The 12,815-nt window shown below is 43.9% G+C and overlaps 1 protein-coding gene across 2 annotated transcripts in view; it reads right to left on the reverse strand.

Annotated features, from left to right (window-relative positions):
* Nucleotides 1-1,480: 1,480 nt before the first annotated feature.
* Nucleotides 1,481-12,815, reverse strand: part of cdin1 (CDAN1 interacting nuclease 1) — a 60,226-nt gene continuing 48,891 nt past the window's right edge. For both annotated transcript variants that reach the window (XM_061062498.1, XM_061062497.1), the window contains one exon: nucleotides 1,481-2,387. In XM_061062498.1, the coding sequence (XP_060918481.1) occupies nucleotides 2,231-2,387 (157 nt within the window). In that variant the 3' untranslated portion in view covers nucleotides 1,481-2,230. The remainder of the gene's footprint in view (nucleotides 2,388-12,815) is intronic.

Consider the following 12,815-nt stretch of genomic DNA (forward strand, 5'->3'; position numbering starts at 1 on the left):
GCAGTCAGAGGAACTAAACGTGTGTAAAATGATTCTAATCTTATTATGAGATGCCCAAAAGTTACTGCAGGTTCTTTACACTTTTACTTTCTTTCCTCTTATCGTTTTTTGTGTGTGTGTGCCGTAAAGAGGAGGACACGACAGGGACCCCCTATAGGCAGTGCATATCTGCCTCTAAAAACATCACTCAACTTTATGTTCTCTTCAGGTTCCCTTCACCGAGCTGTGTTTCTTCCATCGGTGCCTGCTCATAAAAAGGACTAGAGGACTGTAAAGATGTGCAACAGACAACCTTTAGATAGTCACACACACCTTATCGTGGAGATCAGGTGTTTTTTTACGGACCTGTAGGCACTCAGAGCTTAGGTCAAAGAAGTAGAGGAAATCATGGAGAGGTTATGCTTTGATATTCATGACAAGAACATATCTATAGTTATTAATAATAATAACACGTGTATAACAGCACTCTCCAATATTTGTTTTGAGAACATATTAAAGGGCAAATTAAGGGATAAGAGGACTGAATGTTTTCATGAAGGTGGCACAGAGACCGGATTCATTTACATTTGATTTGACTCTGACCTCAGCTCTCTGACTCAGCATGAACCTTAACTCCCTCTATGGAGCTCGCTGACCACTTGGCTTACCAGATGATGGAAGTAAAGCTGGGATCAAAAATGTGATAAATAATGAATCACCTTAATATGTAAATAAAACATCAGAAAAGCAGCTTATTAGAGAGAATTTACTCTTTTTTTTTTTACCTTAAAAAAACATTTTTCATTTCTCAAGTAATTTTGTTTTTGAACAAAATGATCAATCAATATTGATCTTTAAAGGTTCCTTTGAAAAAATACATTTGTTATAGGAGTGTAGATGGCTTAGCAGTTAGTGTGCGAGCCTCGTGTACAGAGGCTTTAGTCCACCAAGCAGGTGGCCCGGGTTCAAATCTGACCTGTGGCTCCTTTTCTGAATGTCATTCCCCACTCTCTCTCCCCCTGATTTCTGACTCTAAGGCATAAAAAGCCCCAAAATAATCATAAAAAAAATTGTTCTACATTCATGATTTATTAATATGTTTGTATTTACAGCATGTGTGTTTGCATTGTTGTGCATATATATTGATATATGTATGTATATATATATTTTTTTACATTTTTATTCAAACTTGAATATTCTTGCTGTTCAGCAAACAGTTTGGTTTTCTTTAGTGAGTGATTTATCGATGTAATGAATTATTATTGTTTATTGTTCTTTATATCTGTTAAAAAACATTAGAATTTAGAGTTGCAAAAATAACGTAACCAAAGAAAAACATTGTAATTACGACTAAAAGCCTTCATTGTATCACAGAATAGGAGTAAAGCCTAAATTAAGTGTTAATAGCCAGACCTATTTTAAACACCAGACAAATAAGGACTAAACAGGAAGACCGGTTGAGGTTAGTGGTTACCATTAGAAAAGAATTCAAACTAAAATGTCAAGCTTTATACTTTATTTTGAATTAAAACGATTTCATTGAGATAAGTCACACAAGAAGGAGCGGAGAGAACGTGTCGATAACACATCTATGACCAAATATAGCTGCATCCACCCTCAGTTTATGATGTAAGGTAGAAAAAGGTCACAGAGAGAGCAGCTCTAATCAGAAATGATCCTGTTCACCCCCCTGCAGGGCGACTCAGAGGGCACTGAGTGACGCAGGTGAGAGTCAGCTGTCCACTCGGCCTGCGGACCGCACCTCTCTTATCTGCCGACGGAGCGGAGGAGGAAGGAGTGACAAAGGCCAGGGCTTTGGGTGTGATAAGGAAGGCCTCTATGTCCTGCTTTGGCCCCGGCTCTCACCCTGGCTGTCCGCAGCGAGGGGGCCATCCAGGGGCCAAGAGCTGACCGCGACCAGGAAAGGCTGCGGGGGGGCGGGGGGGGGGTGTTTTCTTTGCACACAGGTATGAATCTGAGCCTGTGCTGTCAGATATACAGCAGCGCCGGTGTGTATTTGCATGCGGTGGCTTTGAGGCAGTGAAAAGAGAGAGAGGGAGGATGAACAGACACAGACAGAGGGTCAGGTGGAGTTCAGGGCAGATCTTTTGCCGGGAGTCTCACTCTGCAGGAAAGGCAAATTGCTTCCGGATCTCGGTATCCACCCTTGTTCTTACCCTCCCCACCTCCTTGCCTTCCTCTCTCTTTCCTGCCATGTTCAACGTTTTTTTTCCCCTCACTCTTTTTGTCTTTACTCTGACTCCTGTGGCGGTGGGTCCGGCTGGGCAGCATGGCACAGGGTGACAATGTCTGTAGGGAAGCGGTCTTTGAGCAGGATACCTCTGTCTCTCTGGCAGTCCAGCTCTCCTATGAAACCGTACCAGTAGATCACAAGGCCTGGACCGAACCTGAGGAGCAGAACAAAAGACACAAAGTGGAGCCTTTGTTAGTACATCATCACTGTCATCCAAAATGAGTTCTTAGGTAGCTATGACTGAGTTACCTGGTGCTTTTTAAAATCGCCTACAGCTGTTGACTTTGGATTTGAAAGGCAAAACAAAAAGCAAGAAGAAGTGAAGAGATGGGATGATGGGACAGAAGTGTGATTGATCTGTGAGAGATAAGGTCGCGTAGGTATTTTCCTTTGATCACAGTCCAGGAAACATGTGCAGAATCAAAAAAAAAAAAAAAAGCCGCCGGGAAGATTAAGATCTGTCTGACAGGGTGATACACACTCGATCACATTACAATGGCAGTGAAATAACAATAATCTGTGAAATAACAAAGCTCTAAACCAAAGCCTCGGCATCCTGTCATTGGAAGCCTTTGGCACATCACCGAGTTCAACAAAAAGTCTGAGACTAAACACTCTGCATCTGGTGGTTGATGTTAGCCAATGCTGCAGCGTCCAGCTGTTTCTTTCTCTTTAAAAGCTAAAGCAACTTCGCCTTAGTTGGCAGACACCGCAGCTCCTAAAATCTATAAATAATAGAGTGCCAAGGATGTCTGTTACCCAGTTCAGGCCATTTAAATAAAGAGATATTTTTTTTTTTTTATCTTTTGTTCTCTCCCTTTGCTCATTTTTCTGCTATTGTGTTTTATAGACTGTAGCTACTGTACACCTCGAGGTCTGCTGGAAGGTGCAGAAACTATTTAAAAGAAAGGAGCTCTTCACGGGGAATATGCTACGTTTCGTTCCTTCCCCTCTCCAAGACGATAAATCATCTTTCCAGCTATTTATTATGCCCCAAAGAGCCACCGGTGGCCCCTCTCTGCCTCATATAGATCATACCTATTCTTTGAACATTAGCTGCCATGCATAAAGACATGTCACAGTTGAACTCTGAACGAAGAGCACCGAAAGCCCCCACATGCGAGACCAGATTCGAGGGGGGTTTGACGGCGCTCCGGTCCCAGACACTCTATATCCTCAGACAGTTAACAATGTTGTGGGGGGCCTCCAGGGACCCAGACAGGAAGCCAGCCAAAGGGCCACGGCGAGCTTCAGAAGTTCAGCGCCAAGGTAAAGTGCATAAACTGCTGAACCTGTGATCAATCATTTCACATTCAAATATGGACTCAAACACATGAAGGTGTTATTTTAATTACAATTATGGAAATCTTTAGTCTTCTTTTTATGAGCATCATTTATGGGTTTGTACCTAGATTGACGACCTTACAAGTTTGACAAGGTATTCTAACCACATAAATTATGAAGTGCAAGAATGAGCTGTCGTGACATCGCCGGCTATATGTGTCTTCTGTGCTGTGTTGATTAGGCCTTGAGGCAGTGCATGTTCTACATATAGAACCTGTAAGGTTCACACACATGCACAAAATCATGTGTATCTACACACACAGACACACACGCCCCTCCCTCTCTCTGTGAGAGGCCCTTGCAGCCGTACATGCTTCTGCACCCCATCCGCGCATTCTGCGTTTTACAGTGTGTGATTTACGGTGCTGTATCTGTGAGCAAACAGGCCAAAGCTAACAGCCCTGGAGAAAGCCCGCAGATGCACGCTGAAAGTTCACCGCAAAGTCACACACACACAGCTCAGTCTTCGTCGCTGCTCAAGCCCCCCCAAAGTCTCATCGTTTCCACGGTCCACTGCTGCACACAGCCGCCAATTCTTAATATGGAAATGTTATGGAAACAAAACCTAAACATTTACATTAGATGACTTTGGAAAAGGGGGTTATGCGCTTCTTTTTATTCAGCCGCAGAGCTGTATGTATTTCCTGTGCTGTGCAAGGGGGCTGAAAAGGGATGAAGTAAAAAAAACAAAAAAAACTTGTCTGCACAGAGTGGAGAGAGGCAACCTTCTGAAAAAGGTTAAAACTGTACATCAACAGATAAGGCGGCGGTGCACGATACATCATGTCTCGGGGTCTGTCTGGGGAGGCCAAGCACAAATTGAAACAAGCAAAATTATAAACACAGGGGAGCCATGTCACCAAGGTCTTTCCATACCGTAAAGAAAATAAATGGACTTTGAATCCTACTCAGAATTAATACAAGTCAATAGTACAGGGACCTTGAGCTAAAAATCCGAGACTGGGAACAATAACAGTGAGGGGGGGAGGGAGCGGTCAGGGGGCCAAGACTGAGCCTACAGTGGAGATTCTGAAGAGAAGTAAAAATATACAGTATATGACCCCTTATATTGCACCATGCAGTCACTCTGAAGTTTAAACACCGGAGGAGGCGAATGGAAGTTCATTTTCAAATTTGTAGCCAAATTATGGTTTATTATGTGGGCTGGCTCATCTTAACCTGGCGTGTGCGCTAACAACACACATAACCTCAACGAGCCGGAGTCAGCCATCTTCCAATAAACACCTAACAACGTAACGAGTCGGTGAAATTGTTTGTGAAATGTAGCTAATTTCAGCCAAGAGGCCACTTGACGAGCCTGGGCGTGGATCGCGGCTGCCAGCCACGCTTTCGTTAGCGTTAATGAGCGGTTGGTGGTCGCGTTTTTTTTTAAAGCAGGTGCCAAGCAGCTCGCAACGGCGGCTTAATGAGAGCAAGGCACTCAGCTGCACACAAAAAAAAAAAACCTCGAATGGAGAAGAGGGAGTGTTATTAGTGTCTGCCTGCACTGCACACACACACACACACACACACACACACACACACACACACACACACACACACACACACACACACACACACACACACACACACACACACACACACGCACACACACACACACAGAGTGCTGCAGCCGAGTGAGTCACAATTTAAACAAATGCAGAACACAAGGGAAGAAAATGGACTGCAAAAGCTAATAAAAACACAATAAAGCACACAGGGTGAATGTAGTTTTTTCTGTGTGTCTCTCTGATTTGCTGAGAATTCTGAGGTTGCTGAAGGTCACACAGCACCCCCCCCCCTACCCCCCCCCCCCCCCCCCACACACCCCACAAAAAAAGTCAGCATTTTACCTTTGTACCGAACACACACATCAAGGCTAATTTGATCTGCCACATTTGGTGAGAAAAAGCTTAAGGAAAACTGGGGGCCGCGCACTTCTGCCAAAACACATTACACTACATGATGGATTATCAATAAAATCAAGACAAATTTACGCTCCACCCTTAAAACACCGTCACTTCATTTTTACATAGCAACGCTGGCCCGTTTTAAACAAACGCTCGGGCAATGATTTAGACAGCATAAGCCTCTACCTGAGGGTGAACTCTGTGTCTCCGAGGTCTCCCTACAAAGACCTCTTTGTTTCCAGCATCCATACATCAGGTCACAAGGTAGGAACACTGAAGCACTGCCAACATTAGCTCCAGTCAGTCTTTTCTCTGCGCTCCGAAATGCAGGTATGGAATCTGCTCAACTTCTTTTTTTTGTTTGTTTTTTGACAGAAAGTATCCAGAGTGATCCGGGCGAGAGGTACAGTGGGATAAAAAGTGTCTGTGTTATACAAAAAAAAGGTTTGTACACAGCCAATAGTCGTTCTCTGCAAAAATCAATTTTTTTTTTTTTTTGGTATGTTGCAACCAAAACGCATGATCAGCTCAAAACAACACAACGCATACTGTGATGTTTAGTGGCTTTTTGGTAATGAATTTGCCTACTGTGAAAACAATTGGAATGGTGGAGTGTTCTTAGTAACATTACCAAAAAGGTCGCTAGTTTACAAACTCTTCTCTTACAAAATACACTTTGAGAAAAGATAAAGAAGTGCACATGTGAGCTATTCTTCAACAGCATCATCTTTTTGAAGCTACAAAATGCCCTGATGAGAATCTACAGTACGTATAATTACTAAAATGACATCTGCTAGTTATCGACGGCTGCTTTGCTAATGTACAACTTTTGATCAAAGAACGGGGGTGATTTAAGTCTAGCTGCGAAATGCCTCAGTGCTGTCACACACATCAGTACCAGAGCCTCTGATTGGTCATAGGGACTCAATAAAAGGCCATCATGGGATGACTAACATTTTCCAAAACATTGATGAATGGATTAGAAAGTCCCTGAAGAGAGCTGATCTTATAGAACTCGTTAGAGCAGAACAGCTCCCTGCTTCACCTCCCAAACAATGAAAGCCTCTAGCATGCACGTTACAAAGACATCACAAATACAGTAAATGATTCACTATGATACTTTCTTAGAAAATCACACAATCTAAAAGGATTATTGAGAGAGAGAGTTGAACAGTGTAAATGACGACACATGCCGTGTCAATGGGTTGATCGGTCAAACTGGTGGAACAGTTGCGTTGACTTGAAAAAACTCCAATGTCAGAGATGTTCTGAAGGCACTGACGAGTTTATTTACAGGCTCAGATAATGGTAGTGTGATGGGATTGTACATGTGTTTAAAAAGAGGGGTGGGCAATGACAGAAAGCCTGCATGCTAAGTGATACAGCGCTGCAGCTAATCACTGTGCAACCAGCTTTTATTTTTTATTTTAGTGGCATTGCAGGAGCAGCCACCCTGATAACAAAGACACCCTGACAGCACAAGCTTCAACACAACACAAACGGTATCTTTAAAGTCGGACTGTCTGGTGGGACGCCGATGAACAGGGAGGTAAATCCAAACTGTACACCCTCCTGTCCTTATTTAAAAAAGGAGCTGAATGAAAGAGTTCACCTCCCACAAGTTATTAACATGACTAGAGCTAAGAATAGAACACCGCCGTTTCTCTTCTTGCCTTTGTCTTTGTGGGCACGGTAAAGTTAAATTCTGCTCAGGTATGTAAAACACAAATACAAGGCAGACGTAGCATCATAATTAAGGTTGAATAGAGGGCAATAAAAATCAAACAACATCTTCCGCCAGCTGTAATTCACCCTGACGTTTTTATGTTTTCTGTGGCTGAGGTATGGAACTGGAACGTGGCGGGGATGTAGTTCGTCTTTGTTTCTGTTTGATGTAGAGAGAGTGTTTTTTCTTCTTCTCATGTGTACGTCTGTTTGTGTAGTGTAGTGGACGGTTTAACGTAGAGGTGTGGAGATGTAATGTGTGTGTATGAAGGGTGTGGGAGGTCAGGTCGAGTCGCCGCGCCGCGAGTCTCATGTTGCACTAGGAGCTAATTTGCGCTCACTGATGCGAGATAACAGATAGCAGAGCAGAGACTACGGGATCCCATTGCTTTATCTGGTAACCATAGCAACTACGCATACCCTCTGTGGCAGGACAAGCCCTCGGCTCTCTGACCTCCCAGAAAAAAAAAAGAAGAAGTGAACGCTCAACAGAGTAGGAACACTGATACACACACACACACACATACAGCACCTTACATATCTGCACGAGGAGACAGAAGACATGTTTTATGCAACAGTAGGGATGATTTATTTTTAATTTAAATATGACAGAAAAAAAGTGCGCGTTACATCGACAAAATGTCGTTCAGAATGATCTATTTTTTTTGTGCATCTTTAAGTTAAAAAGATTTGTGATCTGACAATCAGTGTTTTCATGTTTAAAAAGTGAAACTGAAAAGATAAATCAGTTGGATTTGTTGAAAAATAAAAGTATTAAATGTTACGCACACTTCCCTATTACAGTCAAATGATTTCACAAACCTGAATGCCTTGAAAAATCTAAATTTGAAATTGTTGTTACTTCAACTTATTATTGGTATTTCTATCTAGTGTCAAATGATGAGTCATTTGGGGCTAGGACCAGTACATTAGCCAACACATAAATTACTTATTATTCCCATGAACTTTGTGTTTAAGAGCAGCACTCCATATTTATTTAAAGATCAGTACATTTTTTAATCCACTTTATCTGACGCCATTCTTCCTCACAACCCCCTTATCACCTTGGTCAACTTCTCACATTAACCTAGCCTTATCACCTTTCTCACACACACACACACACTCTGAGCAACTCTATACCTCATCAACTGATTGATAAAAGGGCTAACACCTGATTGGGTGAACGAATAAGCATCAGCCTTATTCCTATTTTAGCGGCGTCATGTACAGGATATAGAAACCAGAGACCTCCCGATGCCATTTGGTCCTGGTTAGGATCTTTTTGTTCAAGTATCATGCTTCCCAAACGTCCTCCATCTGAAGAAAGACGTTACAATCAGTGTGTTGGAACACACCGAGTCCCTAAGCTGAGCATGTGGCACACCACATTAGCAACACGTATCTGAGGGACACGTGTGTTTTTTTGCGCCGGTCCCCTCTCAGATCTGCGTGGTCACGGTCGAACGCGCAGTGACACACTCTGGTCTGCTTCGGGTGTAGAGTGAAACCAAACTAAAAGGTATGGGTCTGTCTTTGTCTGGTTCGCTGTTCAGAAGTTCTTCCAAACTGCATCGAGGACACTGCATGTGACAGGACAGCTAATGCGCTCTATGATGACATCTTTGTTGAAAGTAGATTTCAGCTGGATGGCATATATCTAAAACAGAAAAAGAAGGTTCTCTGAGTCAGTCTTCGTTTACAAAGCGTATCCCTTTTGAATGTGGCCTTTGTCATAGAAACGTTATAATAAGATCTGCTCTGTGTGTTTCTCTCCGGCTGTGTGAGGGTTAACATTCAGACGGTCAGAGCTCACCTGATCTCCTCTCAGATATCGACTCCCCATCCTCCCATAATGACCCTCTACATCATGAGAACGGCCTGATCTCTTCAGTTATGACACTCTGAGTGGGTATTCATTAACACTTGATGCGGATATTATTAAATTCTATTATGGCAATGGCTGCAAATTATGTCTCCTAGTTCTGTGCAAGTACTGTCCTGAAATCACGAGTCGGCAATAACGGTATCAGTGACTCTGGATGTGTGTGAATACATTTTAAAAAAGGCACACACTGGGCCAGGATTGAGATGACCTTTACTAAATCTGATACAGAAAGTAAAAAAAATCATAATACAAGATAAATCTTTTTTGAGCTTGTCGCTGTTTTGAGATTAATCCCATTAGTCTCCAAAGACAAACGTCAGCCAAAGGCCTCATTTAGAGACGTGTCCAGAGAGTCCCTCCGGCCTTTGACGAGTCCCTGTGTTTACAAGATCTGCTTGAAGACAGGAAGCGCCCCGTGGTGGCGGGCAAGCAAGCTCGGGGGCCGGGAGTCTGTGCAGACCGAGAAGACCACAGCGTCAGGGGGATACATGCTCCTTTAACCTGTTATTGTGAACTCCCAGCAGCCCTGGCCGATAATTGCCGCGCGTCTCTGGGGAAGCGCAGTCACGGGCAGGCAGAGGGACAGCCATTTTGTGTCTGTCGCTGGCTCCTCGCCTCACACACCGCCCTGGTCCTAGTCCTGCCCTTAAACCCTGGCGGCTAATGTGTTTTCAATTTAGGATGATCCCCCCCCCCCCCCACCACCCCCACCACCCCACTACAGGCGCAGCCCTAATCAACAACAGTTTGTACTGTAACCCTATCTGCCCCCGCGAGGGCAGCGTCAGCCTGACCCGGCGCCTGCAAACCTGGTGTGTCCAGCGGAGGAACGGTGTTATGTGTGTGTATATGTATGGATGATATCATGTTTATACGTGAGGTCATGGGATGTGAGCTTGATACCTGACTGTTTTTCTTAATTATCTTGTTTATGCTATTGCAACAAACCTACCTTCATGTCTACAAACAGTGGTCTTCAGTCGACACACAACAAGAGGCCTTGAGTCACCTCCAAGGCTAAACATGCCTTTAATGATGAAAGAACACACACACAATGAAAGTCTGTTCTCCACTAAAACATAAATGGTTTGAGGGAAATCTTACTCAATGGCAACAGAAGAATGGAAATATTCTGTTGGCTATAATTTTTTTCAGGTGGCTTTCTTAAAAACATGACTTATGCGTCCAATGTGTCTCTATTTTTGCAAAGGAAATATCCACTAGGTCATCCTTGCATCACGTTCAGAAATAATTCTTAAATCCTACTTCATTGACGGCGTAATCAGAAGTAAGCCATGGAAAGGCAGGTGTGAATGTTTGTTCCTGGCCTTAGCGTCCACGAGTAAGAACGCCGGCCCAAAATTAGAGTGTGGCCTCTAATGTCTCCCTGGGAGGAAAAAAAAACGAGGCCTGGCTTTCGTCCAAGTCAGCACCTTTTGGAAGTGCAGTCGTGTTACCACCACTAAATCAACATGTCAGCGCCCGGCCCGGTGAACTTCTTCACCCAGACTCCATCGCTTACAGCTACCCCGCACACCTAATGAATTGGTGTGAATGCCCATCTGTCCGCCACAATGAAAAAGGAGAAAGGAGACACGGGGAGAAATAAGAAAACATTTTAGCTTTTCGGCTGTTGCATAAAACATTTGAAGCCGTTCAGTCTGGAGATAATCACCAGACACAAAATTCACTTTAGAAGTTCTGTTACACTTCTGGAAAAAAAAGGCCAAAGAAGCCAAAGCCAGGTTAATGTTTTCTCGCCATCAACCTTGGCCTCTGAGTCCAAAATGGAACTGTCCCACTTTTTTGAGGGGGGGGGGGGGACTTGGGCGAGAAGGCCACAGAAAGCCGTGTGCTTACTCGGCAGTCTGTTTACATTCCTAAGGGTAATTTTAGCCCTGGGGGGGGGGGGGGAGAGAGCAGAGCAGGGGGGTCAAAATGTCGTTGGGGCTTGTCAGTGGTCGACGGGCCAGCCAGCGCAGTGGCGGCACCTGGACATGTGGGTGGTACATAAAAACACACACAGTCATGGACCTCCAGCACACAAGTCACTGGGACTGTGATTTTGCTAATCAATGATTCAGCAGGATTGGTGGGTAGAGATGTAAAAAAAAAAAAAAAAGCCAAATAACATCTTCAAACTAATATCAATAGCTACTCTGTCCAAGACTGGATAAAAGACTGAGTCATGAGGAGGCCTAGATCCACAGAAGTGAGGGGGAAGTCTTGCTACTGAGGCCCACTACTGAGAAGCATTAGCTTTGGACAACACAGGATATCCCCAGTGTTTTCACTGATGATCTGGGGTGCAAATCTAATTTCATTGTAGTTTTTAAAATTTGCTATGCAAACAAAACAATAATCCTAGCTCAAGAATCGCCCAAGGGCTCCTGTGTGCGTGTTGGGATTTGTCTTTTTATTACTCCCAGCCCAGAGTGTCCCTTCAAAAGGCAAGAAAACCAAAATGTCCATGTGTGTTTAGCTGTGTGTGTGTGTGTGTGTGTGTGTGTGTGTGTGTGTCAGGGCACATGTAAGAGAGAAGGAGAGCGAGATAGAGAGGGAAGAAGGGAAGGGAGAGAGAGAGAGAGAGAGAGAGAGACTGCAAGCTTATCGAAACTAATTAGGCGAGGGATCAGGATGGAAGTTAAATACTGGGCTACATGTAATGAAAGAAGCAAGAGTGGGGGACATCCAGGGGTCAGGCCCACACCAAACAGTGGTCCTCGGGCAATCTGGTATTGATTTTCACTCGTTTGGGGATGAAGGTGGACAAGGGGGAGGGAGAGAGAGAGCGAGAGAGATGGGGAGCAGCAGTAGTGCAGAGTCTAAGGGTCTTGCGAGTTGTCAACTTGACAGTTTAACCCCTTTTGGAGGCGAACAAACAAACAGAGGGATCTCCTGGGCTGACAGCGTTGATCTGTCATGGCGATGACACTGCAAAGCCCCACACAATGCCCACACGGGAGAGGAGAGCGGGGCGGGAAGAGGAGGGAGGTTAGATACAGATATGCAGAGGCACATTCCTTAAGCCGTGGAAGATAGGAGTGTGCTCTGCTTAAGATCTGGTAAGCCTGATGTATGAATACCTGCACCTTAAACCAATAAGTAATCAGACTTTATTTCCACTTGAGTTGTTCTGACACTGACCTCAGGATTGGTACCGGGGCTGTTCTGAGACTCGTATCTGTATCAGTACCAGCGTTGTTACGACACGGATACCAGCAACGATTCAAGCGCTGTCCCGATATCAGAGTCCATATCGATACCCGGGTCGTTCTGATGCCAATACCTGTATTAATACTTGGGATGTACCAAGACAAACATCCATATCGATTCTAATGTTGTTTTCCGTAAGGACACAGGTATTGATACCAGAGATTCCCCATTAGCGACGATACGCTACAAGTGTCGCTAAACCTCGTAGCTAGCTTTTAAGATGAGTTTACCATTATCGACTTTTGACTTTTACTAATACCCGCTCGGATACCAGAGTTATTCTGATACCAATACCAGTATCAATAGCACTATTGCTCTTTTTCGTTACCTGTTTGGACATTAGTTACTTCCATTAATTTGTTATTGGATATCGTTTAGTATGCCGGTTGATGCATTAATCAGAATGTTAGTGAAAGTCAGCAAAATGTTGATATCACTCGGCTGTTTTTCCAATAATATTATGTACGTTTCTGTATCAAACTAGTATCAGTGGGGTCCTTCG

The sequence above is a fragment of the Labrus mixtus genome, chromosome 18, assembly GCF_963584025.1.
Source record: "Labrus mixtus chromosome 18, fLabMix1.1, whole genome shotgun sequence".
NCBI lineage: Eukaryota > Metazoa > Chordata > Actinopteri > Labriformes > Labridae > Labrus > Labrus mixtus.